General features: G+C 45.6%; 1 protein-coding gene across 1 annotated transcript in view; it reads left to right on the plus strand.

Annotated features, from left to right (window-relative positions):
- Window positions 1–26935, plus strand: part of EPHX2 (epoxide hydrolase 2) — a 65207-nt gene extending 38272 nt beyond the window's left edge. Inside the window, 10 exon segments of the mRNA XM_053969362.1 lie at window positions 4039–4109; window positions 4112–4149; window positions 11235–11309; window positions 13133–13178; window positions 15197–15299; window positions 15400–15427; window positions 15429–15470; window positions 18237–18317; window positions 22269–22327; window positions 26765–26935. Coding sequence (XP_053825337.1) covers window positions 4039–4109; window positions 4112–4149; window positions 11235–11309; window positions 13133–13178; window positions 15197–15299; window positions 15400–15427; window positions 15429–15470; window positions 18237–18317; window positions 22269–22327; window positions 26765–26849 — 628 coding nt within the window. The 3' untranslated portion in view covers window positions 26850–26935.
- Window positions 26936–27368: the final 433 nt, after the last annotated feature.

A 27368-nucleotide genomic window follows, 5' to 3' on the forward strand; every position in this document is an offset into this window, starting at 1 on the left:
AAAAAAAAGCCAAAATTAATGAAAATCCCATTAAAAAAAAAACCCAAACCCACAAAAATCCCATTAAATAAAACCCCAAACCCCACAAAAATCCCATTAAAAAGCCCAAAAATTAATGAAAATCCCATTTAAAAAAAACCAAAATTAATGATAATCCCATAAAAAACCCCAAAACCCACAAAAATCCCATTAAAAAAAACCCAAAATCAGTAAAAATCCCATTAAAAAACCCCAAAAGCCAGAAAAATCCCATTTAAAAAAAACCCAAATCAGTAAAAATCCCATAAAAAACCCCCAAATCAGTAAAAATCCCATTTAAAAAAACCCAAAATTAATGAAAATCCCATAAAAAAAAAAAAAAAAAAGCCACAAAAATCCCATTAAAAAAAAATCCAAACCCCACAAAAATCCCAATAGAAAAAACCCAAAAGCCACAAAAATCCCATTAAAAAACACTGAAATTAATGAAAATCCCATTAAAAAAACCCAAAAGGCACAAAAATCCCATTAAAAAAAAACCCAAATCAGTAAAAATCCCATTAAAAAAAACCCAAATTAATGAAAATCCCATAAAAAAACCCCCACAACCCACAAAAATCCCATTTAAAAAAACCCAAAACCCACAAAAATCCCATTTAAAAAAAACTCCTAAATTAATGAAAATCCCATTAAAAAAAACCCAAAAGGCACAAAAAATCCCATTAAAAAAACCCCCCAAATCAGTAAAAATCCCATAAAAAAAACCCAAAAGCCACAAAAATCCCATAAAAAAAACCCAAATCAGTAAAAATCCCATTAAAAAAAAACCCAAAAGGCACAAAAAATCCCATAAAAAACCCCCAAAATTAAGAAAAATCCCATAAAAAACAAGATCATAAAAAATCCCATTAAAAAACCACCAAATCAGTAAAAATCCTAACAAAAAAAACCTAAAAGCCACAAGAATCCCATTAAAAAAACCCCAAATTGATGAAAATCCCATAAAAAAAACCCCCACAACCACAAAAATCCCATTTAAAAAAACCCAAAACCCACAAAAATCCCATAAAAACTCCTAAATTAATGAAAATCCCATTAAAAAAACCCAAAACCAGAAAAATCCCATTAAAAACCCCAAAATTAATGAAAATCCCATTAAAAAAAGCCCAAACCCACAAAAATCCCATTAAAAAAAACCCAACCCCACAAAAATCCCATTAAAAAAAACCCCAAATCAGAAAAAATCCCATTAAAGAAAACCCAAAATTAATGAAAATCCCATTAAAAAAAAAACCAAAAGGCACAAAAATCCCATTAAAAAAAAACCCCAAACCCCACAAAAATCCCATTAGAAAAACCCCAAACCCACAAAAATCCCATTAGAAAAAACCCAAACACCACAAAAATCCCATTAAAAAACCCCAAATTAATGAAAATCCCATTAAAAAACCCCAAAAGCCACAAAAATCCCATTAAAAAAAAACCCCAAATCAGTAAAAATCCCATAAAAAAAAAACCCAAAGGCACAAAAAATCCCATTAAAAAAAAAAACCCCAAATCAGTAAAAATCCCATTAAAAAACCCCCAAAAGCCACAAAAATCCCATTAAAAAAAAAACCCAAAATCGGTAAAAATCCCATAAAAAAAAAACCCAAAAGGCACAAAAAATCCCATAAAAAACCCCCAAAATTAAGAAAAATCCCATAAAAAACAACAAGATCATAAAAAATCCCATTAAAAAACCACCAAATCAGTAAAATCCTAACAAAAACAACCTAAAAGCCACAAGAATCCCATTAAAAAAAACCCCAAATTGATGAAAATCCCATTAAAAAAAACCCCAAAAGCCACAAAAATCCCATTTAAAAAAACCCAAACCCCACAAAAATCCCATTAAAAACACCCAAAATTAATGAAAATCCCATTAAAAAACCCCAAAAGTCACAGAAATCCCATTAAAAAACCCCAAATTAATGAAAATCCCATAAAAGAAACCCCAAATCAGTAAAACTCCCATTAAAAAAACCCCAAAAGCCACAAAAATCCCATTAAAAAAAAACCCCAAATCAGTAAAAATCCCATAAAAAAAAAACCCAAAGGCACAAAAAATCCCATTAAAAAAAACCCCAAATCAGTAAAAAATCCCATTAAAAAACCCCCAAAAGCCACAAAAATCCCATTAAAAAAAAAACCCAAATCAGTAAAAAATCCCATAAAAAAAAAACCCAAAAGGCACAAAAAATCCCATAAAAAAACCCCCCAAAATTAAGAAAAATCCCATAAAAAACAACAAGATCATAAAAAATCCCCTTAAAAAAACCACCAAATCAGTAAAAATCCCACAAAAACAACCTAAAAGCCACAAGAATCCCATTAAAAAAACCCCAAATTGATGAAAATCCCATAAAAAAACCCCACAACCCACAAAAATCCCATTTAAAAAAACCCAAAACCCACAAAAATCCCATTTAAAAAAACTCCTAAATTAATGAAAATCCCATTAAAAAAACCCCAAACCCACAAAAATCCCATTAAAAAACCCCAAATTAATGAAAATCCCATTAAAAAAAACCCCAAAAGCCACAAAAATCCCATTTAAAAAAACCCAAACCCCACAAAAATCCATTAAAAACCCCCAAAATTAATGAAAATCCCATTAAAAAACCCCAAAAGTCACAGAAATCCCATTAAAAAAACCCAAAATTAATGAAAATCCCATTAAAAAAACCCCAAATCAGTAAAAAATCCCATTAAAGAAAACCCCAAATTAATGAAAATCCCATAAAAAACCCCAAAATCGATAAAAATCCCATTAAGAAATCCTAAAACCAATAAAAATCCCATCCCAGAAATCCCCTAATCAATAAAAATCCCGTTTCAAAAAGCCCAGAACTGATCAATAACCGATCAATAACCGATCAATAACCCCAATAATCAATCATTAATAACCCAATAATTGATCAATAACCCCAGAAATGCCCCACAACTGATAAAAACCTCGTAACAAAAACGCAACAACCGATCAATAACCCGATAACCGATCAATAACCGATCAATAACTGATCAATAACTGATCAATAACAAATCAATAACCAATCAATAACGAATCAATAACCCCAATAACAACACCCCACAACCCATAAAAATCCTGTAACAAAAACTCCAGAACCGATCGATAACCCCAATAACTGATTGATAACCGATCAATAACTGATCAATAACCAATACCGGATCAATAACCGATCAATACCCCCCTGCCGTGCTCAGGGCGGGTGGCGGTGCTGAAGGCGCCGTTGTGACACAACCGATAAAAATCCCGGAACAAAACCCCAGAACCGATCAATAACCCTAATAACTGATCAATAACCGATCAGTAACCAATAACCAATCAATAACAGATCAATACCCCCCCCGGCTCAGGGTGGTGGCGGTGCTAAAGGCGCCGTTCCAATGTAACCGATTAAAACCCATAACAGGAACCTGATAACCCATAGATAACCCGATAACCGATCGATAACCGATCAATAACTGATCAATAACCGATAAGGGATCAATACCCCCCGCCGTGCTCAGGGCGGGGGTGGCGGTGCTGAAGGCGCCGTTGTGACAAAACCAATAAAAACCCCGGAACAGAAACCCCAGAACCGATCAGTAACCCGATAACCGATCAATAACCGATCAATAATCAATACCGGATCAATACCCCCTGCCGTGCTCAGGGCGGTGGCGGTGCTGAAGGCGCCGTTGTGACAAAACCGATAAAAATCCCGGAACAAAAACCCCAGAACCGATCAATCACCGATCGATAACCGATCAATAACCGATCAATAACCGATAACCGATCAATAACCGATCAATACCGGATCAATACCCCCCCCTGCCGTGCTGAGGGCGGGGGTGGGCGGTGCTGAAGGCGCCGTTGTGACACAACCGATAAAAATCCCGTAACAAAAACCCCAGAACCGATCAGTAACCCGATCGATAACCGATCAATAACCGATCAATAACCGATAACCGATCAATAATCGATAACCGATCAATACCCCCTGCCGTGCTGAGGGCGGTGGCGGTGCTGAACACGCCGTTCCGGCCGGCGGAGCCGGGCGTGGATCCCCTGGAGCGCCTGGAGCGGATCCGGCCTGGGATTATCAACTGCACTTCCAGAGGGAGGTGAGCGGGAACGGCACCGGGAATAACGACCGGGAATAACGGCGGGAAAAACAACCGGGAATAACGACGGGAAAATAACGGGAATAACGACGGGAAAAATGGGAATAACGACCGGGAAAAACCGGGAATAACGACGGGGAAATAACGGGAATAACGACCGGGAATAACGACGGGAAAAATGGGAATAACGACGGGGAAAACGGGAATAACAACGGGGAAATAACGGGAATAACGACGGGAATAACAACTGGGAAAAACCGGGGAATAACGACGGGAATAACAACCGGGAATAACGACGGGAAAAACGGGAATAACGACGGGAATAACAAGGGGAATAACGACGGGAAAAACCGGGAATAACGACGGGAAAAACGGGAATAACGACAGGAAAAATGGGAATAACGACCGGGAAAAACCGGGAATAATGACGGGAAAAACTGGGAATAACGACGGGAATAACGACCGGGAAAAACCGGGAATAACGACGGGAATAACAACGGGAAAAATGGGAATAACAACGGGAAAAATGGGAATAACGACCGGGAATAACAACCGGGAATAACAACGGGAAAAACCGGGAATAACAATGGGGAAAAAACGGGAATAACGACCGGGAAAAACTGGGAATAATGATGGGAAAAAACGGGAATAACGACGGGGAAATAACAGGAATAACATCGGGAAAAACCGGGAATGACAACGGGGAAATAACGGGAATAACAACGGGGAAATAACGGGAATAACAACGGGGAAAAACCGGGAATAACAACGGGGGAAAAACGGGAATAACGACGGGAAAACCGGGAATAACAACGGGGAAAAACCGGGAATAATGACAAGAAAAACCTGGAATAACGATGGGGAAAACCGGGAATAACAACGGGGAAATAACGGGAATAAGAACGGGAAAAACTGGAATAACAACGGGGAAATAACGGGAATAACAACAGGGAAAACCGGGAATAACAACGGGGAAAACCGGGAATAACGACGGGAATAACGACGGGGAAAACCGGGAATAACGACGGGGAAAACCGGGAATAACGACGGGAAAAACCGGGAATAACAACGGGGAAAACCGGGAATAACGACGGGAAAAACCGGGAATAACGACGGGAAAAACCGGGAATAACAACGGGGAAATAACGGGAATAACAACAGGGAAAACCGGGAATAACAACGGGAAAAACCAGGAATAACGACGGGGAAATAACGGGAATAACAACGGGAAAAAATGGGAATAACAACGGGGGAAACCAGGAATAACAACGGGAAAATAACGGGAATAACAACGGGAAAAACCGGGAATAACAACGGGGGAAACCGGGAATAACAACGGGAAAATAACGGGAATAACGACGGGAAAATAACGGGAATAACGACGGGAAAAATGGGAATAACGACGGGAATAAAAACCGGGAATAACGACGGGAAAAATGGGAATAACGAGGGGAAACACCGGGAATAACGACGGGAAAAACGGGAATAACGACGGGAAAAACCGGGAATAACGACGGGGAAATAACGGGAATAACGACGGGTAAAACCGGGAATAACGACGGGAAAAATGGGAATAACGACGGGGAAAACGGGAATAACAACGGGAAAAACCAGGAATAACGACGGGAATAACAACCAGGAATAATGACGGGGAAAACCGGGAATAGCAATGGGAATAACGACGGGAAAAATGGGAATAACGACGGGAATAACAACGGGGAAAAACGGGGAATAACGACAGGGGAAACCGGGAATAACGACGGGAAAAATGGGAATAACAACGGGAATAACAACCGGGAATAACGACGGGAATAACGACGGGAAAATAATGGGGATAACGACAGGAAAATAATGGGAATAACGACGGGAAAAATGGGAATAACAACCGGGAATAACAACCGGGAAAAACCGGGAATAACAACGGGAAAAACGGGAATAACGACGGGAATAACGACCGGGAATAACGACCGGGAATAACGACAGGGGAAACCGGGAATAACAACGGGAATAACAACCGGGAAAAACCGGGAATAACGACGGGAAAAATGGGAGTAACGACGCGGAAAAACCGGGAATAACAACGGGAATAACGACGGGGAAAACCTGGGAATAACGACGGGGGAAATAATGGGGAAAACGGGAAAAAACCGGGAATAACAATGGGAAAAACCGGGAATAACGACGGGAAAATAACTGGGAATAACAACGGGAATAACAACGGGAATAACAACGGGAATAACAACGGGGAAAACCGGGAATAACGACAGGGAAAAACCGGGAATAACAACGGGGATAACAACGGGAAAAAACCGGGAATAACAACGGGGAAATAACGGGAATAACAACGGGAATAACAACGGGGAAAACCGGGAATAACGACGGGGAAAAACCGGGAATAACAACGGGGATAACAACGGGAAAAAACCGGGAATAACAACGGGGAAATAACGGGAATAACAACGGGGAATAACAACGGGAATAACAACGGGAAAAATGGGAATAACAACGGGAAAAACCGGGAATAACAACGGGGGAAAAACCAGGAATAACAACGGGAAAAAACGGGAATAACGACGGGAATAATGACCGGGAATAACGACGGGAAAAACCGGGAATAACAACGGGAAAAATGGGAATAACGACGGGAAAAACCGGGAATAACGACGGGAATAACAACGGGGAAAAACGGGGAATAACGACAGGGGAAACCGGGAATAACAACGGGAAAAATGGGAATAACGACAGAAATAACGACAGGGAAAAACCGGGAATAACAACGGGGAAATAATGGGGAAAACGGGAAAAAACCAGGAATAACAACGGGAAAATAACCGGGAATAACGACGGGAAAATAACCGGGAATAACGACGGGAATAACAACGGGGAAAACCGGGAATAACAACGGGAATAACGACGGGGAAAATAACGGGAATAACAACGGGGAAATAACGGGAATAACGACGGGGAAAATAACGGGAATAACAACGGGGAAATAACGGGAATAACGACGGGGAAAACGGGGAATAACAACGGGGAAAACCGGGAATAACGACGGGAAAAACTGGGAATAACGACGGGAAAAAGCGGGAATAACGACGGGAAATAACGGGAATAACAACGGGAACAAACGGGAATAATGGGGAAAAAACGGGAATAACAACGGGGAAATAACGGGAATAACGACGGGGAAAAACCGGGAATAACAACGGGGAAATAACGGGAATAACAACAGGGAAATAACGGGAATAACAACGGGGAAAAAACGGGAATAACGACGGGAAAAATGGGAATAACGACGGGGAAACTGGGAATAACGACGGGAAAAATGGGAATAACGACGGGGAAATAACGGGAATAACAACGGGGAAAATAACGGGAATAACAACGGGGAAAACTGGGAATAACGACGGGAAAAACCGGGAATAACAACGGGGAAAAACCGGGAATAACAACGGGAAATAACGGGAATAAGAACGGGGAAATAACGGGAATAACAACGGGGAAATAACGGGAATAACAACGGGAAAAAACCGGGAATAACAACGGGGAAATAACGGGAATAACGACCGGGAATAACGACGGGAAAAACGGGAATAACGACGGGGAAATAACGGGAATAACGACGGGAAAAACGGGAATAACGACGGGAATAACGACGGGAAAAACCGGGAATAACGACGGGAAAATAACGGGAATAACGACGGGAAAAACGGGAATAACGACGGGAAAATAACGGGAATAACGACGGGAAAAACGGGAATAACGACGGGAAAATAACGGGAATAACAACGGGAAAATAACGGGAATAACGACGGGAAAATAACGGGAATAACGACGGGAAAAACGGGAATAACGACGGGAAAATAACGGGAATAACGACGGGAAAATAACGGGAATAACGACGGGAAAAACCGGGAATAACAACGGGGAAAACGGGGAAAATGGGGAAAAAAATGGGAAAAACGGGGAAAAAACAGGAAAAAATGGGGAATAACGAGGAAAAAAACAGGGAAAAAACGGGGAAAAAACGGGGAAATCCTGGGAAAATGTCCCAAAAATATCCCGGGAAAATCCCGGAAATCCCGGGAAAATCCCAGGAAAATCCTGGGAAAATCTCAGGAAAATGTCCCAAAAACGTCCCGGGAAAATCCTGGGAAAATCCCAGAAAAAATCCTGGGAAAATCTCGGGAAAATCTCGGGAAAATGTCCCAAAAATATCCCAGAAACATCCTGGGAAAATGTCCCAAAAATGTCCCGGAAAATCCCGGGAAAATCTCGGGAAAATCACGGAAACATCCTGGGAAAATCGCGAGAACATGTCCCAAAAATATCCCGGAAACATCCCGGGAAATCCTGGGAAAATCTCAGGAAAATCCCAGGAAAATCCCGGGAAAATGTCCCAAAAATATCCCGGGAAAATCCTGGGAAAATCTTGGGAAATCCTGGGAAATCCCGGGAAAATGTCCCAAAAATATCCCGGGAAAATCCTGGGAAATCCTGGGAAAATGTCCCAGAAATATCCTGGGAAAATCCCGGGAACATCCCCGAAACATCCCAAAAATGTCCCGGAAAAATCCCAAAATAACACCCAAAATATCCCAAAAAATATCCCAGAAAAACATCCCAGAAATCCTGGAAAACCCTGAGAAAATCCTGGGAAAATCCCGGGAAAATGTCCCAAAAATATCCCGGGAAAATCCTGGGAAAATCTCGGAAAATCCTGGGAAAATCCCGGGAAAATGTCCCAAAAGAACACCTAAAATATCCCAAAATTATCCCGGAAATATCCTGGAAAATCCCAAAAATATCCCAGAGATATCCCAAAAATATCTCAATAATATCCTGGAAAAATCCTGGAAAATCTCGGAAAATTCCCAAAATAACGCCCAAAATATCCCAAAAATGTCCCGGAAAAATCCCAAAAATATCCCAGAAATATCCCAGGAAATCCCGGAAACATCCCAGAAAAATCGCGGAAAAAATGTCCCAAAATATCCCAAAAAATATCCTGGAAAAATCCCAAAACCACTGGGAAAAAGGTCCCAAAAATATCCCAAAGTATCCCCAAAAATATCCTGGAAAAATCCCAAAATATCCCAAAAACACCTGGAAAAACATCCTGGAAAAATCCCGAAAACACTCGGAAAAATGTCCCGAAAATATCCCAAAAATATCCCAAAATAACACCCGAAAATATCCCAAAAATATCCTGGAAAAAAATCCCAAAATAACACCAGAAAGATCCCAAAAACATCCAGGAAAATATCCAAGAAATATCCCAAAAATATCCCAAAATCCCAAATCCTGAGCCCCCAAAACCCCAAATCCTGAATCCCAAACCCCAAAAATCCCAAATCCCAAAAATCCCAAACCCCCAAAACTGAAAAACCCCAAAAAATCCCCAAAACCCCCAAAACATTCTGAAAATCCCAAATCCTGATTCCCAAAAATCCCAAATGCAACAGAATCACCCAAATCCCAAAAAATCCCAAATCCCGAGACCCAAACTCCAAACACCGAAACCCAAAAATCCAAAAAAACTCAACAATTCCAAATCCCAAAAATCCCAAAAATCTCAAATTCCCAAATCCCAAAAATCCCAAATCCCAAAAATCCCAAACATCTCAAATTCCCAAATCCCAAAAATCCCAAATCCCAAACCCTAAAAATCCCAAAAATGCCAAAAATCCAAAATCCCCAAAATCCCAAATCCCAAAAATCCCAAACTTCTGGGATTTCCCGCTGTTTTTGGGATTTCCTGGTGTTTTTTGGGATGAAATCCCAAAAATCCCCTAAATCCCAAACCCCCCCCCCAAAACCCCAAAATCCCAAATCCCAAACAATCGCAGATCCCGAAATCCCCCAAATCCCAAAAATCCCAAACCCCAAAAAAACCCAAAAAACCCCAAAATTCCAAATCCCAAAAATCCCCTAAATCCCAAATCCAAGAGATCCCAAATCCCAAAAATCCCCCAAATCCCCAAAATCCCAAATCCCAAAAATCCCCCAAATCCCCAAAATCCCAAATCCCAAACCCCAAAAATCCCAAATCCCGAAACCCCAAGAATCCCAAATCCCAAAAATCCCAAATCCCAAAAATCCCAAACTTTTGGGATTTCCTGGCTGATTTTTGGGATTTTCCCGCTGATTTTTGGGATTTCCCGGCTGTTTTTTGGGATTTCCCGCTGATTTTTGGGATTTCCCCTCGGTATTTTTGGGATTTCCCGGCTGTTTTTGGGATTTCCCGGCTGTTTTTGGGATTTCCCGGCTGATTTTTGGGATTTCCCGGCTGTTTTTTGGGATTTCCCGGCTGTTTTTTGGGATCAGATCCCAAAAATCCCCTAAATTCCAAACCCCCCCCCAAAACCCCAAAATCCCAAGTCCCGAACAATCGCAGATCCCGAAATCCCCCAAATCCCAAAAATCCCAAACCCCAAAAAAACCCAAAAAACCCCAAAATTCCAAATCCCAAAAATCCCCTAAATCCCAAATCCAAGAGATCCCAAATCCCAAAAATCCCAAAAATCCCAAAAATCCCCAACCCCAAACCCCAAAAATCCAAAATCCCAAAACCCCAAGAATCCCAAATCCCAAAAATCCCAAATCCCAAAAATCCCAGACTTTTGGGATTTCCCGGCTGATTTTTGGGATTTCCCGGCTGTTTTTTGGGATTTCCCGGCTGTTTTTTGGGATTTTCCCGCTGATTTTTGGGATTTCCCGGCTGTTTTTGGGATTTCCCTTCGGTATTTTTGGGATTTCCCTTCGGTATTTTTGGGATTTCCCGGCTGTTTTTTGGGATTTCCCGGCTGTTTTTTGGGATTTCCCGGCTGATTTTTGGGATTTCCCCTCAGTATTTTTGGGATTTCCCGGCTGTTTTTGGGATTTCCCGGCTGATTTTTGGGATTTCCCGGCTGATTTTTGGGATTTCCCGGCTGATTTTTGGGATTTCCCCTCGGTATTTTTGGGATTTCCCGGCTGTTTTTGGGATTTCCCCTCTGTTTTTGGGATTTCCCCGCTGTTTTTGGATTTCCCGGCTGATTTTGGGGATTTTCCCGCTGATTTTTGGGAATTCCCGACTGTCCCAGGGCGTGGCGGAGGCGGAGCTGGAGAAGGACATCGGGAGGACCCTGAAGATCCTGATCCGAGCCTCGGACCCCGAGGTGAGCGCGGAGCCGGATCTGGGATCGGGATCGGGATTGGGATTGGGATTTGGGATTGGGATTGGGATTGGGATTGGGATCAGGATTGGGATCAGGATTGGGATTGGGATTGGGATTTGGGATTGGGATTTGGGATTGGGATTTGGGATCAGGATTGGGATCGGGATTGGGATTGGGATCAGGATTGGGATTGGGATTTGGGATTGGGATTGGGATTGGATTGGGATTGGGATCAGGATTGGGATTGGGATTTGGGATTTGGGATTCGGGATTTGGGATTGGGATTGGATTGGGGTTTGGGATCAGGATTGGGATTGGGATTGGGATTTGGGATTGGGATTTGGGATTGGGATTTGGGATTTGGGATTGGGATTTGGGATTTGGGATTGGGATTGGGATTTGGGATTGGGTTTTGGATGGGATTGGGATTTGGGATTGGGATTTGGGATTGGGATTTGTGATCGGGATTTGTGATTGGGATTTGGGTTTGGGATTTGGGATTGGGATTGGGATTGGGACTGGGATTGGGATTTGGGATTGGGTTTTGGATGGGATTGGGATTGGGATTGGGATTGGGATTTGGGGTTGGGATTTGGGATTGGGATTGGGATTTGGGATTTGGGATTTGGGATTGGGGTTTGGGATTGGGATTGGGATTTGGGATTGGGATTGGGATTGGGATCGGGATTGGGATTTGGGATTGGGATTGGGATTTGGGATTGGGATTTGGGATTGGTATTTGGGATTGGGATTGGGATTTGGGATCAGGATTGGGGTTTGTGATCAGGATTTGGGATTGGGATTGGGATTTGGGTTTGGGATTTGGGATTTGGGATCGGGATTTGGGATTGGGATTTGGGATTTGGGATTTGGCATTTGGGATTGGGATTGGGATTGGGATTGGGATTTGGGATTGGGATTGGGATTGGGATTTGGGATTGGGATTTGGGATTTGGGATTTGGGATCGGGGATTGGGATTTGGGATTTGGGATTGGGATTGGGATTTGGGATTGGGATTGGGATTGGGATTTGGGATCAGGATTGGGGTTTGTGATCGGGATTTGGGATTGGGACTGGGATTTGGGATTGGGATTTGGGATTTGGGATTTGGGATCAGGATTTGGGATTTGGGATTGGGATTTGGGATTGGGATTGGGATTTGGGATTTGGGATTGGGATTTGGGATTTGGGATTGGGATTTGGGATTTGGGATTTGGGATCAGGATTGGGGTTTGTGATCGGGATTTGGGATTGGGATTTTGGGTTGGGATTGGGGTTTGGGATTGGGATTTGGGATTGGGATTTGGGATTTGTGATTGTGATTTGGGATTTGGGATTGGGATTCGGGATTTGGGATTGGGATTGGGATTTGGGATTTGGGATCGGGATTGGGATCGGGATTGGGATTTGGGATTGGGATTGGGATTGGGATTTGGGATCAGGATTGGGGTTTGTGATCGGGATTTGGGATTGGGATTGGGATTTGGGTTTGGGATTATGGGATCGGGATTTGGGATTGGGATTTGGGATTTGGGATTTGGGATTAGGGTTGGGATTTGGGATCGGGATTGGGATTGGGATCGGGATTTGGGATCGGGATTGGGATCGGGATTTGGGATTTGGGTTTTGGGTTGGAATTGGGGTTTGTGATTGGTATTTGGGTTTGGGATTGGGATTTGGGATTGGGATTGGGGTTGGGGTCGGGATTGGGGTCGGGGTCGGGGTCGGGATGGGATCGGGGTCGGGATGCACCCTCGGGGTGGGGGAATCGCCGGGAATTTGGGATCCCCTGCGGATCCGCCCCTGATCCCTGATCCCGCAGGATCGGCTCCCCCTCAGCCTCGACTTCCACCGCGTCCGCGAGAGAGGTCGGGAACCCGGGAGCCGGGGATCCCTCGGGATCCGGGGGATCCCCTGGGGGTGTGGGGGGATCCCCTGGGATCTGGGGGGTCCTGTGGGATTTGGGGGGGGCCTGGGAATGTGGGATCCCACAGGATTTGGGGGATCCTGCGGGATTTCGGGAATGCGGGATCCCCTGGGAATGTGGGATCCCCTGGGAATGGATCCTAAATCCCCTGGGGTTTATGGGATCCTGTGGGGACTGGGGGGATCCTGTGGGATTTGGGGGGTCCCCTGGGAATGGATCCTAAATCCCCTGGCTTTTAGGGATCCTGTGGGATTGGGGGATCCCCTGGGATTTGGGAGATCCCAAACAGTTTCCGAAGGGAATTCTATGGGGGGGATCCCAAGGATCTGGGGAGATCCCGAGGGACTTTGGGAATGCTGAGGGGGGATCCCGAGGGATCCAGGATGCCCCGGGAATGGGGGATCCGGTGGGATTTGGAGGATCCGGTGGGATTTGGAGGATCCCAAAGATTTTCTGAACTGAATTCAGTGGGAGGGATCCTGAGGGAACTGGTGGGAATCCTGAGGGATTTCAGGGAATGCTGAGGGGGGATCTGGAGGGATTTGGGGGAGATCCGGAGAGATTTTTTGAATGCTGAGAGGGGATCCCAAGGGATTTGGGGGATGCTGAGGGGGGATCTGGAGGGATCTGGGGGAGATCCCGAGAATTTTGGGAATGCTGAGGGGGGATCCCGAGGGATCCAGGATGCCCCGGGAATGGGGGATCCTCTGGGATTGGAGATCCGGTGGGATTTGGAGGATCCCAAATATTTTCTGAACTGAATTCAGCGGGAGGATCCCGAGGGATCTGGCGGAATCCTGAGGGATTTCAGGGAATGCTGAGAGGGGATCCCGAGGGATGGGGGGGGGGGGTCCCAAGGGATTTGGGGGATGCTGAGAAGGGATCTGGAGGGATCTAGGGGAGATCCCAAGGGGCTTTGGGAATGCTATGGGGGGATCCCAAGGGATCCTCTGGGAATGAGGGATCCAGTGGGATTTGGAGGATCTGGTGGATTTGGGGGATCCAGAAGATTTTCTGAACAGAATTCGGTGGAAGGATCCCGAAGGATCTGGTGGGAATCCCGAGGGATTTCAGGGAATGCTGAGGGGGATCTGGAGGGATCTGGGGAGATCCCGAGGGACTTTGGGAATGCTGAGGGGGGATCCCGAGGGATCCAGGATGCCCTGGGAATGGGGGATCCGGTGGGATTTGGAGGATCCGGTGGGATTTGGAGGATCCCAAAGATTTTCTGAACTGAATTCAGCGGGAGGATCCCGAGGGATCTGGTGGAATCCTGAGGGATTTCAGGGAATGCTGAGGGGGATCTGGAGGGGATCTGGGGAGATCCCGAGTATTTTGGGAATGCTGAGGGGGATCCCGAGGGATCCAGGATGCCTGGGAATGGGGGATCCTGTGGGAATGGGGGATCCGGTGGGATTTGGGGGATCCCAAGGATTTTCTGGATGCAACTCAGCAGGAGGATCCCAAGGGATCGGGGGGGGATCCCAAGGGATTTTGGGAATGCTGCGGGGGGGATCTAGAGGAGGGGATCCCTCGGGATTTGGGGAATGCCAAGAGAGAGGTCCCGAGGGATCTTGGGGGGATCCTGAGGATCTGGGGGAGATCCCAAGGGATCTGGGGGATGGTGAGGGGGGATCCTGGGGGATCTTGGGGGGATCCCGATGGATCTGGGGGAGATCCCAAGGGATCTGGGGGATGGTGAGGGGGGGATAGGGATCTTGGGGGGATCCCGATGGATCTGGGGGAGATCCCAAGGGATTTGGGGGATGGTGAGGGGGGATCCTGAGGGATCTGGGGGAGATCCCAAGGGATCTGGGGGAATGCCACAAGCAACGCCCCAAGGGAGTCGTGGAATCCAGCTGGATCTGGGCTCGATCCCGCGGGATCTGGGGGCCGATCCCGAGGTTGGGGGGGGTGGATCCGGCGGCCGATCCCGGAGCGGATCCCTCTTTTCCGCAGGCGGGCTCCTGGTGGGATTCCCGGAGGATCCGCCCGGCAGCCGCCTGCTGCCCCCGGCCCAGCTGCAGTATTACATCCAGCAGTTCCGCAAGTCCGGCTTCAGGTGAGATCCCGGGATCCACTCGATCCCGCCCCGGGATCCTCCCCTCCCCCCCGCAGGATCGCCGCCGGAACATTCCGGGTTTTTTTTTTCCCCGTCCCAGGGGCCCCCTGAACTGGTACCGGAACGTGACGGGAGAACTGGAGCTGGGCCCTGCGCGCCCGGGGCAGGACGGTGAGCGGCCACAGGGATCCCCGGGAGATCCCAAACCCACCCCGGGGAGATCCCGGAGAGAGCCCAGAGAGAGCCCGGAGAGATCCCGACCTGGCCCCAAAGAGATCCCGGAGAGATCCCCAGAGAGAGCCCAGAGAGATCCCAGAGAGAGCCCGGAGAAATCCCAAACAAATTCCAAAGAGATTCCCTGAGAGATCCGGGAGAGATCCCAGAGAGAGCCCGGAGAAATCCCGAACTGGCCCCAAAGAGATCCCGGAGAGATCCCAGAGAGATTGCAAAGAAATCCCGAACAAATTCCAAATAGATCCAGAGAGATCCCAGAGAGAGCCCAGAGAAATCCTGAACTGGCCCCAAAGAGATCCCTGAGAGATCCCAGAGAGATCCCTGAGAGATCCCAGAGAGAGCCTGGAGAAATCCTGAACTGGCCCCAGAGAGATCCCTGAGAGATCCCTGAGAGTTCCCTGAGAGATCCCAGAGAGATCCCAGAGAGAGCCCGGAGAAATCCTGAACTGGCCCCAGAGAGATCCGGAGAGATCCCAGAGAGAGCCCGGAGAGATCCCCAAACTGGCCCCAAAGAGATCCCGGAGAGGTCCCAGAGAGAGCCCGGAGAGAGCCCCGAACTGGCCCCAAAGAGATCCCTGAGAGATCCCAGAGAGATCCCGATCCCAGTCCCCAATCCCCGATCCCGATCGCCTTTGTGATTCTGACCCTGATCCCAATCCCAACCCCCATCCCCAAACTGATCCCAATCCCAATCCTGATCCTGACCCCAATCCCGATCCCCGAACTGATCCTGGTCCCACCCAATCCCAATCCCAGCCCTGATCCAATCCTGATCCCGATCCTGATCCTGATCCCGATCCTGATCCCAATCCAATCCTGATCCTGATCCCCAATCCTGATCCGACCCTGATCCTGATCCCGAATCCTGATCCCGATCCCCATTGTGATCCCGTACCTGATCCTGATCCCAATCCTGGTCCCAACCCTGACCCCGATCCCGACCCCGATCCCAATCCCCATTGGGATCCCAGCCCTGATCCCACTCCTACTCCCAATCCCAATCCCCAAACTGATCCCAATCGCGATCCTGATCCCAATCCTGACCCCAATCCCGATCCCAATCCTGATCCTGATCCCAATCCCGATCCCAACCCTGACCCCGATCCTGATCCTTATCCAGTCCCGATCCCAATCCCCATCGTGATTCTGATCCTGACCCCAATCCCAATCCCAATCCCCATCATGATCCCAATCCCCGATTCTGATCCCATCCCAATCCCAACCCTGATCCCGACCCTGATCCCAATCCTGATCCTGATCCCAATCCCAATCCTGATCCCAATCCTGACCCCAATCTCCCTCCTGATCCCGACCCTAATCCCGATCCCAATTCCAACCCCGATCCCAATCCCATCCTGATCCTGATCCTGTTCCCAATCTTGATCCCAATCCTGACCCAGTCTCCTTCCTGATCCCGATCCTGATCCCGATCCCCAATCCCGATCCTGATCCTGATCCCCGTTGTGATCTGACCCTGATCCTGATCCCGGTCCCAGTCCCCAAACTGATCCTGGTCCCGCCCAATCCCAATCCCAGCCCCGATCCCAATCCTGATCCCAATCCCCATCCCAATCCCAATCCCAATCCTGATCACGATCCGATCCCGATCCTGATCCCCATCCTGATCCTGATCACGATCCCCCCATCCCAATCCCAATCCTGATCCCAATCTCAATCCCAATCCCGATCTGATCCCGATCCCAATCCCGATCCCAATCCTGATCCTGATCCTGATCCCAATCCTGGTCCCAATCTCCTTCCTGATCCAGTCCCAGTCCCGATCCTGATCCCGATCCGACCCTGTTCCCAATCTCGATCCCGATCCCACTCCGGGGCCCCTTGGGATCCCTCACATTCCCTCCAATCCCACTGGATCCCCCAAATCTCACTGGATCCCCTCAGGATCATCTAGATCCCCTCGGGATCCCCAAATACATTTTGGTCCCTCTGGATCCCCTCCAGATCCCCCCAAATCCCCTTGGGATCCTCTCAGGATCATCCAAAATCTCCCTGGATCCCCAAATCCTCTCTGGATCCCCCAAATCCATTTGGTCCCTCTGGATCCCCTCCAGATCCCCCAGATTCCCTGGGATCCCCTCGGGATCATCCAAAATCTCCCTGGATCCCCCAAATTTTCTAGGAATCCCTCAAATCCCAGTTGATCCCTCGGGATCCCCTCCAGATCCCCCAGATCTCCTCGGGATCCCCCAAATCCCACTCGGTCCCTCTGGATCCCCTCCAGATCCCCCAAATCCTCTCGGGATCCCCCAAATCCCCTCGGGATCCCCCCCAATCCCCTTTGGTCCCTCTGGATCCCCTCCAGATCCCCAAATCCCCTGGGGATCCCCCCCAAACCCCACCCCCACCCCCCCCCCGCTGGATCCCCTCCAGATCCCCCAGATCCCCTTGGGATCCCCTCAGGATAATCCAAAATCTCCCTGGATCCCCCAAATATCCTCAGAATCCCCTCAGATCCCATTTGGTCCCTCTGGATCCCCTCCAGATCCCCCAAATCCTCTCGGGATCCCCCAAATCCCTGGGGATCCCCCCCAATCCCCTTTGGTCCCTCTGGATCCCCTCCAGATCCCCCAAATCCCCTGGGGATCCCCCCCAAACCCCACCCCCCCCCGGATCCCCGAAATCCCGGGTGGATCCCGGGTGGATCCCGGCTGGATCCCCCATTCCGCCGTTGCCGCCGGGCAGATCCCGATCCCGGCGCTGCTGGTGACGGCCGGGAAGGATCCGGTGCTGCGGCCCCACCTCAGCAGCGGCATGGAGAGATGGGTGAGGGGGGGGGAAACACCGGGGGGAAAAACTGGGAAAAACGGGGAAAAAATGGGGAAAAAACGGGGGGGAAATGGGGAAAAATGGGGGGGAAATGGGGGAGAACAGGGGGAAAAAATGGGGGAAATATGGGGAAAATATGGGGGAAAATGGGGAAAATATGGGGGAAAATGTGGGGAAAAATGGGGGGAAAATGGGGAAAAATATGGGGAAAAACAGGGAAAAATATGGGGGAAAATGGGGAAAATACGGGGAAAATACGGGGGAAATACGGGGGGAAAATGGAAAAATATGGGGAAAATATGGGGGAAAAATGGGGAAAAATATGGGGGAAATACTGGGGGAAAATGGGGAAAATGTGGGAAAAAATGGGGGAAATATGGGGGAAAATGGGGGGAAAATGGGGAAAATATGGGGGGAAAATGGGGAAAATATGGGGAAAAATGGGGGAAATATGGGGGGAAATGGGGGGAAAATGGGGAAAATATGGGGGGAAAATGGGGAAAATATGGGGAAAAATGGGGGAAATATGGGGGAAAATCGGAGAAAAAACAGAGAAAAAATCGGGGAAAATATGGGGGAAATGGGGAAAATATGGGGGAAAATGCAGAAAAAATCGGGGAAAAATACGGGGAAAATATGGGGGAAAATGGGGAAAATGTGGGGAAAATATGGGGAAAAATATGGGGGAAATATGGGGAAGATACGGGGAAAAAATGGGGAAAATACAGGGAAAAAATGGGGAAAATACAGGGAAAAAATGGAAATAAATTGGGGGGGAAAATGGGGAAAATATGGGGGAAAAGGGGGGGAAAATTGGGGGAAAAGGGGGAAAATATGGGGAAACTTGGGGGAAAAAATGGGGGAAAATGGGGAAAATGTGGGGAAAATATGGGGAAAAAATGGGGAAAATATGGGGGGGAAGTGGGGGAAAATGGGGGAAAAATGGGGGAGAACAGGGGGAAAAAATGGGGGAAAAATGGGGGAAATATGGGGAAAAAATGGGGGAAAATTGGGAAAAAAGGGGGAAAATATGGGAAAACGTGGGGGAAAATATGGGGGAAAAATACGGAAAATACAGGGAAAAATGGAAATAAATTGGGGGGAAAATGGGGAAAATATGGGGAAAAATATGGGGGGAAAATGGGGAAAATTTGGGGAAAATATGGGGAAAACGTGGGGAAAAAATGGGGGGAAATGAGGAAAACAAGGGAAAAATATGGGGAAAAAATGGGGAAAATATGGGGAAAAAATGGGGAAAATACAGGGAAAAAATGGAAATAAATTGGGGGGGAAATGGGGAAAATATGGGGGAAAATGGGGGAAAATTGGGGGAAAAGGGGGGAAAATATGGGGAAAACGTGGGGGAAAAATGGGGAAAATGGGGAAAATAAGGGAAAAATATGGGGGGGAAATGGGGGAAAATATGGGGGGAAAATGGGGAAAATGTGGGGAAAAATGGGGAAAATGTGGGAAAAAAATGGGGGAAAATGGGAAAATATGGGGGAAAAATCGGAGAAAAAACAGAGAAAAAATCGGGAAAATATGGGGGGAAATGGGGAAAATATGGGGGAAAATGCAGAAAAAATCGGGGAAAAATACGGGGAAAATGTGGGGGAAAATGGGGAAAATGTGGGGGGAAAATGGGAAAAATACGGGGGAAAAATGGGGAAAGTATGGGAAAACGTGGGGGAAAAATGGGGGAAAATAAGGGAAAAATATGGGGGAAAATGGGGGAAAAATGGGGGAAAATGGGGAAAATAAGGGAAAAATATGGGGGGAAAATGGGGAAAATATGGGGGGAAAACGGGGAAAATACAGGGAAAAAATGGAAATAAAATTGGGGAGAAAATGGGGAAAATATGGGGAAAATGATGGGGAAAAAGGGGAAAATTGGGGAAAATACGGGGAAATATGGGGGGAAACATGGGAAAATATGGGGAAAATACAGGGGAAAATGGGGGAAAAACGGGGGAAAATGGGGAAAATACGGGGAAAAAATGGGGAAAATACGGGGCAAAAATGAAGAAAAAAATGGAAAAAATATGGGGAAAATACGGGGAAAAAATGGGGAAGATATGGGGAAAATGGGAAAAATATGGGAAAATAAATAGGGAAAAATATGGGTAAAATACGGGGAAAAATGGGGTAAATATGGGGAAAATCGGGAAAAAATGGGGAAAAATGGGGAAAATACGGAAAACGGGGAAAATATGGGGAAAAATGGAGAAAAAATGGGGAAGTACAGGGAAAATATGGGGGAAAATGGGAACAAAATGGGGAAAATATGGGAAAATAAGGGAAAATACAGGGAAAAAAGGGGAAAAGGGGAAAATATGGGGAAAAATGGGGAAAATGTGGGGAAAATAGGGGGGGAAATGGGGAAAACATGGGAAAAATATGGAAAAATGGGAATAAGTTGGGAAAATAGGGGGGAAATGGGGAAAATATGGGAAAAATACAGGGAAAATGGAAAAATAAGGGGGGGAAATGAGGAAAAGATGGGAAAAATACAGAGGAAAATGGGGAAAATACGGGGAAAAATTGGGGAAAAATGGGGAAAATATGGGGAAAATATGGGGGGGAAATACGGGGAAAAAATGGGGAAAATATGGGAAAAATATGGGGGAAAATCTGGGGAAATAATGGAAAAATATGAGGAAAAACGGGAAAATATGGGAAAAAAAAGAGGGAAACATCTGGAAAAAAAATGGGATAAATGTGGAAAAATACGAGAGAAAAATCTGGGGAAAATCTGGGAGAAATCTGGGGAAAATTCCGGAAAAATGTGGGAAAAATCTGGGGGAAATATGGGGGGAAATTTGGGAAAAAATCTGGGAAAAAAACAGGGAAACATCTGGGAAAAAAATGGGATAAATGAGGAAAAATTCTGGGAAAAATTCGGGAAAAATCTGGAAAAGTTCGGGAAAAATGTGGGGAAAATCTGGGAGAAATCTGCAAAAATTCAGGAAAAGTCTGGGAAAAATTCCAGAAAGATCTGGGAAAATAAGGGAAAAATATGGGGGGAAAATGGGAAAAAACGGGAAAAAACCGGGAAATATCTGGGGAAAAAATGGAAAATGTGAGAAAGATCTGGGAAAAATTCGGGGAAAATCTGGGGGGAAAATGGGAAAAAAACCTGGGAAAATCTGGGAAAAATACGGGGAAAATATGGGGAAAAAATCTGGGAAAATCTGGGAAAAATTCAGGAAAAAACAGGGAAACATCTGGGAAAAAAAAGAGATAAATGTGGAAAAATACGGGGAAAATTTGGGGAAAATCTGGGAAAAATTCGGGAAAAATATGGGGAAATATGGGAAAATCTGGGAAAAATTCAGGAAAGATCTGGGAAAATAAGGGAAAAATTCAGGAAAAACTGGGAAAAAACCAGGAAATATCTGGGGAAAAAAATGGGAAAAATGTGAGAAAAATCTGGGAAAAATTTGGGAAAAATCTGGGGGGAAAATGGGAAAAAAAACCGGAAAATCTGGGAAAAATACGGGGAAAATCTGGGGAAAAAATCTGGGAAAATCTGGAAAAATTTGGGAAAAAAAAAGGGAAACATCTGGAAAAAAATGAGATAAATGTGGAAAAATACAGGGAAAATTTGAGGAAAATCTGGGAAAAAATCGGGAAAAATATGGGGAAAATATGGGAAAATAGGGGAAAAATTCAGGAAAGATCTGGGAAAATAAGGGAAAAATTCAGGAAATATCTGGGGAAAAAATGGGAAATATCTGGGGAAAAAATGGGAAAAATGTGAGAAAAATCTGGGAAAAATTCGGGAAAAATCTGGGGGGGGAATGGGAAAAAAACCGGGAAAATTTGGGAAAAATACGGGGAAAATCTGGGGAAAATCTGGGGAAAATCTGGGGAAAATCTGGGAAAAATCTGGGGAAAATTTGGGAAAAATTTGGGAAAAATCTGGAAAAATCCGGGAATTTTGGGCAGATCCCGAAGCTGCAGCGGCGCCACCTCCAGGACTGCGGCCACTGGACACAGCTGGAGAGGTGGGGGATTCCCAATCCCGGAATTCCCGGAATTCCCAAATCCCAAAGATTCCCAATCCCGGAATCCCCAATCCCAAAACGTCCCAGAATTCCCAAATCCTGGAATTCCCAATCCTGGAATTCCCAAATCCCAAAGATTCCCAAATCCCAAATATTCCCAGAATCCCCAAATCCCAGAATTCGCAAATCCAAGAATTCCCCAACCCTGGAATTCCCAAATCCCAGAATTCCCAAATCCCAAAGATTCCCAAATCCCAGAATTCCCCAATCCGGAATTCCCAAATCCCAGAGATTTCCAAATCCCGGAATTCCCAAATCCCAGAATTCCCAAATCCCTAATATTCCCAGAATTCCCAAATCCTGGAATTCCCAAATCCCGGAATTCCTAAATCCTGGAATCCCCAAATCCCAAAGAAATTCCCAAATTCCAGAATTCCCAAATCCCAAAGATTCCCAAATCCCAGAGATTCCCAAATCCCGGAGTTCCCAAATCCCAAAGATTCCCAAATCCCAAAGAATCCCAAATCCCGGAATTCCCAAATCCCTAATATTCCTGGAATTCCCAAATCCTGAAATTCCCAATCCCAGAATTTCTAAATCCTGGAATTCCCAATCCCAAAGATTCCCAAATCCCAAAAAGTCACAGAATTCCCAAATCCCAGAATTCCCAAATCCCTAATATTCCCGGAATTCCCAAATCCTGGAATTCCCAAATCCTGGAATTCCCAAATCCCAGAATTCCCAACCCCAGAATTCCCAATCCCGAAGATTCCCAAATCCCAAAATGTCCCAGAATTCCCAAAGCCCGGAATTCCCAAATCCCAGAATTCGCAAATCCAAGAATTTCCAAATCCCAAAGATTCCCAAATCCCAGAATTCCTAAATCCCTGAAATCTGAAATCCCAGAATTCCCAATCCTGGAATTCCCAAATCCCAAAGATTCCCAGAATTCCCAAAGCCCGGAGTTTCCAAATCCCAAAGATTCCCGGAATTCCCAAATCCCAGAATTCCCAAATCCCAGAATGCCCAAATCCCAAAGATTCCCAAATCCCAAAGAAATTCCCAAATCCCTGAATTCCCAAACCCCAAAATTCCCAAATCCCAGAATTCCCAATCCCAGAATTCCCAAATCCCAAAGATTCCCAAATCCCAAAGATTCCGGGAATTCCCAAATCCCAGAACTCCCAAATCCCGGAATTCCCAAATCCCAGAATTCCCCAATCCCGGAATTCCCAAATCCCGGAATTCCCCAAGTCCCAAAGATTCCCAAATCCCAAATATTCCCAGAATTCCCAAATCCTGGAATTCCCAATCCTGGAATTCCCGGAATTCCCAATCCCTGAATCCCCAGAATTCCCAAATCCCAAAGATTCCGATATCCTGGAATTCCCAATCCCGGAATTCCCAGAATCCCCAAATCCCAAAGATTCCCAATCCCGGAATTCCCACATCCCAGAGTTCCCAAATCCCAGAATTCCCAAATCCCAAAAAGTCCCAGAATTCCCAAAGCCCGGAATTCCCAAAGCCCGGAGTTCCCAATCCCAAAGATTCCCAAATCCCAAAGATTCCTGTAATTCCCAATCCCGGAATTCCCAAATCCCAGAATTCCCAAATCCCCAAATTCCCAGAATTACCAAATCCCAGAATCCTAAAATCCCAGAATTCCAAATCCCACAATTCCTGATCCCAAAAATTCCCGTAAATTCCCAAATCCCAGAATTCTGATCCCCAATTCCTGGGAATTCTGGGAATTCCAATCCCAAATTCTGGGGATTTTAATCCCAAATTCCGGGAATTTCTGGGAATTCCAATCCCAAATTCTGGGGATTTTAATCCCAAATTCCCGGAATTTCCAGGAATTTCAATCCCAAATTCCAGGAATTTCCATCCCAAATTTCTGGGAATTCTGATCCCAAATTCCCGGGAATTCCCAAATCCCAGAATTCCAATCCCAAATTCTTGGAATTTCCAGAAATTCCGGGAATTCCAACCCCAAATTCCGGGGATTTTAATCCCAAATTCCCGGAATTTTAGGGAATTCCAATCCCAAATTTTCAGAATTTCTGGGAATTCCGATCCCAAATTCCTGGGAATTCTGGATCCAAAATTCCTAAAATTCCAAAAATTCTGGGAATTCTCGGGAATTCGGATCCCAAATTTCCAGAATTCCCAGGAATTCTGATCCCAATTCCCAAAATTCCCGGGAATTCCGATCCCAAATTCCGGGCATTTTAGTTCCAAATTCCCAGAATTTCTGGGAATTCCGATCCCAAATTCCCAAAATTCTGGCAATCCCAGGAATTCTGATCCCAAATTCCCAAAATTTCCAGGAATTCCAATCCCAAAATCTGAGAATTTTAATCCCAAATTCCCGGAATTTCCGGGAATTCTGATCCCAAAATTCTGGGAATTCTCGGGAATTCGGATCCCAAATTTCCAGAATTTCTGGGAATTCTGACCCCAAATTCCCAGACTTTCTGGGAATTCGGATCCAAAATTCCCAAAATTCTGGGAATTCCCAGGAATTCCCGATCCCAAATTCCCAGAATTCTGGCAATCCAGGAATTCGGATCCCAAATTTCCAGAATTTCTGGGAATTCCGATCCCGAATTCCCAAAATTTCCAGGAATTCCAATCCCAAAATCTGAGAATTTTAATCCCAAATTCCCGGAATTTCTTGGAATTCCGATGCCAAATTCCCAAAATTCTGGGAATCCCGGGAATTCGGATCCCAAATTTCCAGAATTCCCAGGAATTCCGATCCCAAATTCCCCAAAATTTCCAGGAATTCCAATCCCAAAATCTGAGAATTTTAATCCCAAATTCCCGGAATTTCTGGGAATTCCAATCCCAAATTCCCAAAATTCTGGGAATTCTCGGGAATTCGGATCCCAAATTTCCAGAATTCCCAGGAATTTCGATCCCAAATTCCCAGAATTTCCAGGAATTCCGACCCCAAATTCCGGGGATTTTAATCCAGAATTCCCAGAATTCCCAGGAATTCAGAACCTTGAATTCCCAAAATTCCCGGGAATTCCGGGAATTCAGAACCTCGAATTCCCAAAATTCCCGGGAATTCTGGGAAATTCCAATCCCAAATTCTTGGAATTTCCAGAAATTCCGGGAATTCTGACCCCAAATTCCGGGGATTTTAATCCCAAATTCCCGGAATTTTAGGGAATTCCAATCCCAAATTTTCAGAATTTCTGGGAATTTCGATCCCAAATTCCTGGGAATTCTGGATCCAAAATTCCTAAAATTCCAAAAATTCCGGGAATTCTCGGGAATTCGGATCCCAAATACCCAAAATTCCCGGGAATTCGGATCCCAAATTCCCAAAATTTCCGGGAATTCCGATCCCAAATTCCGGGCATTTTAGTCCCAAATTCCCAGAATTTCTGGGAATTCTGAACCCGAATTCCCAAAATCCCGGGAATTCTGGGAATTCTGACCCCCAAATTCCGAGGATTTTAATCCCAAATTCCCAGAATTTCTGGGAATTCTGATCCCAAATTCCCAAAATTCTGGGAATTCTCGGGAATTCGGATCCCAAATTTCCAGAATTCCCAGGAAATCTGATCCAGAATTCCCAGAATTTCTGGGAATTCCGATCCCAAATTCCCTGAATTTCTGGGAATTCTGATCCCAAATTCCCAAAATTCTGGGAATACTCGGAATTCGGATCCCAAATTTCCAGAATTCCCGGGAATTCTGATCCCCAAATTCCAGAATTTCTGGGAATTCCGATCCCAAATTCTTGGAATTCCCAAAATCCTGGGAATTCCGGGAATTCTGATCCCAAATTCCCAGAATTTCCAGGAATTCCAATCCCGAATTCCCAAAATTTCCAGGAATTCCAATCCCAAAATCTGAGAATTTTAATCCCAAATTCCCGGAATGTCTTGGAATTCTGATCCCAAATTCCCAAAATTCTGGGAATTCTCGGGAATTAGGATCCCAAATTTCCAGAATTTCTGGGAATTCCGATCCCCAAATTCCCAGAATTTCTGGGAATTCCGATCCCAAATTCCCAAAATTCTGGCAATCCCAGGAATTCCGATCCCAAATTTCCAGAATTTCTGGGAATTCCGATCCCAAATTCTTGGAATTCCCAAAATCCTGGGAATTCCGGGAATTCTGATCCCAAATTTCCAGAATTTCTGGGAATTCTGATCCCAAATTCCCAGAATTTCTGGGAATTCCGACCCCAAATTCCCAAAATTTCCAGGAATTCCAATCCCAAAATCTGAGAATTTTAATCCCAAATTCCCGGAATTTCTGGGAATTCCGATCCCAAATTCCCAGAATTTCTGGGAATTCCAATCCCAAATTTCCAGAATTTCTGGGAATTCTGACCCCAAATTCCCAGAATTTCTGGAATTCCGATCCCAAATTCCCAAAATTCCCGGAATTCCGGGAATTCTCTCTCTCCCCCAGGCCGGCCGAGGTGAACGGGATCCTCCTGGAGTGGCTGCGGGAGCTGCCCCCGGAGCCGGCGATTCCCGGGAATTCCAAACTCTGAGTGGGAAAAATTCCCGGAAAATTTTCCCTGGAATTCCAAACTCTGAGTGGGAAAAATTCCTGGGAAATTTTCCCTGGAATTCCAAATTTTTTTCAGGAATTTTTCCCTGAAATTCCAATTTTTTTTGCAGGAATTTTCCCCAGGAATTCCAATTCTTTGGTGGGAAATTGTCCCTGGAATTCCATTTTTTTCAGGAATTTTTCCCGGGAAATTTTCCCCCAAAAATTCCAAGTTTTTTGCAGGAATTTTTCCCAGGAATTCCAAACTGTGAGCGGGAAAAATTCCCGGGAATTTTCCCAGGAATTCCAAACTCTGAGCGGGAAAATTTCCTGGGAATTTTTCCCTGGAATTCCAATTTTTTTTCAGGAATTTTCCCCAGGAATTCCAATTCTTTGGTGGGAAATTGTCCCTGGAATTCCATTTTTTTCAGGAATTTTTCCCGGGAAATTTTCCCCAAAAATTCCAAGTTTTTTGCAGGATTTTTCCCAGGAATTCCAAACTGTGAGCGGGAAAAATTCC

Source organism: Vidua macroura, unplaced genomic scaffold, assembly GCF_024509145.1.
Source record: "Vidua macroura isolate BioBank_ID:100142 unplaced genomic scaffold, ASM2450914v1 whyUn_scaffold_188, whole genome shotgun sequence".
Taxonomy (NCBI): domain Eukaryota; kingdom Metazoa; phylum Chordata; class Aves; order Passeriformes; family Viduidae; genus Vidua; species Vidua macroura.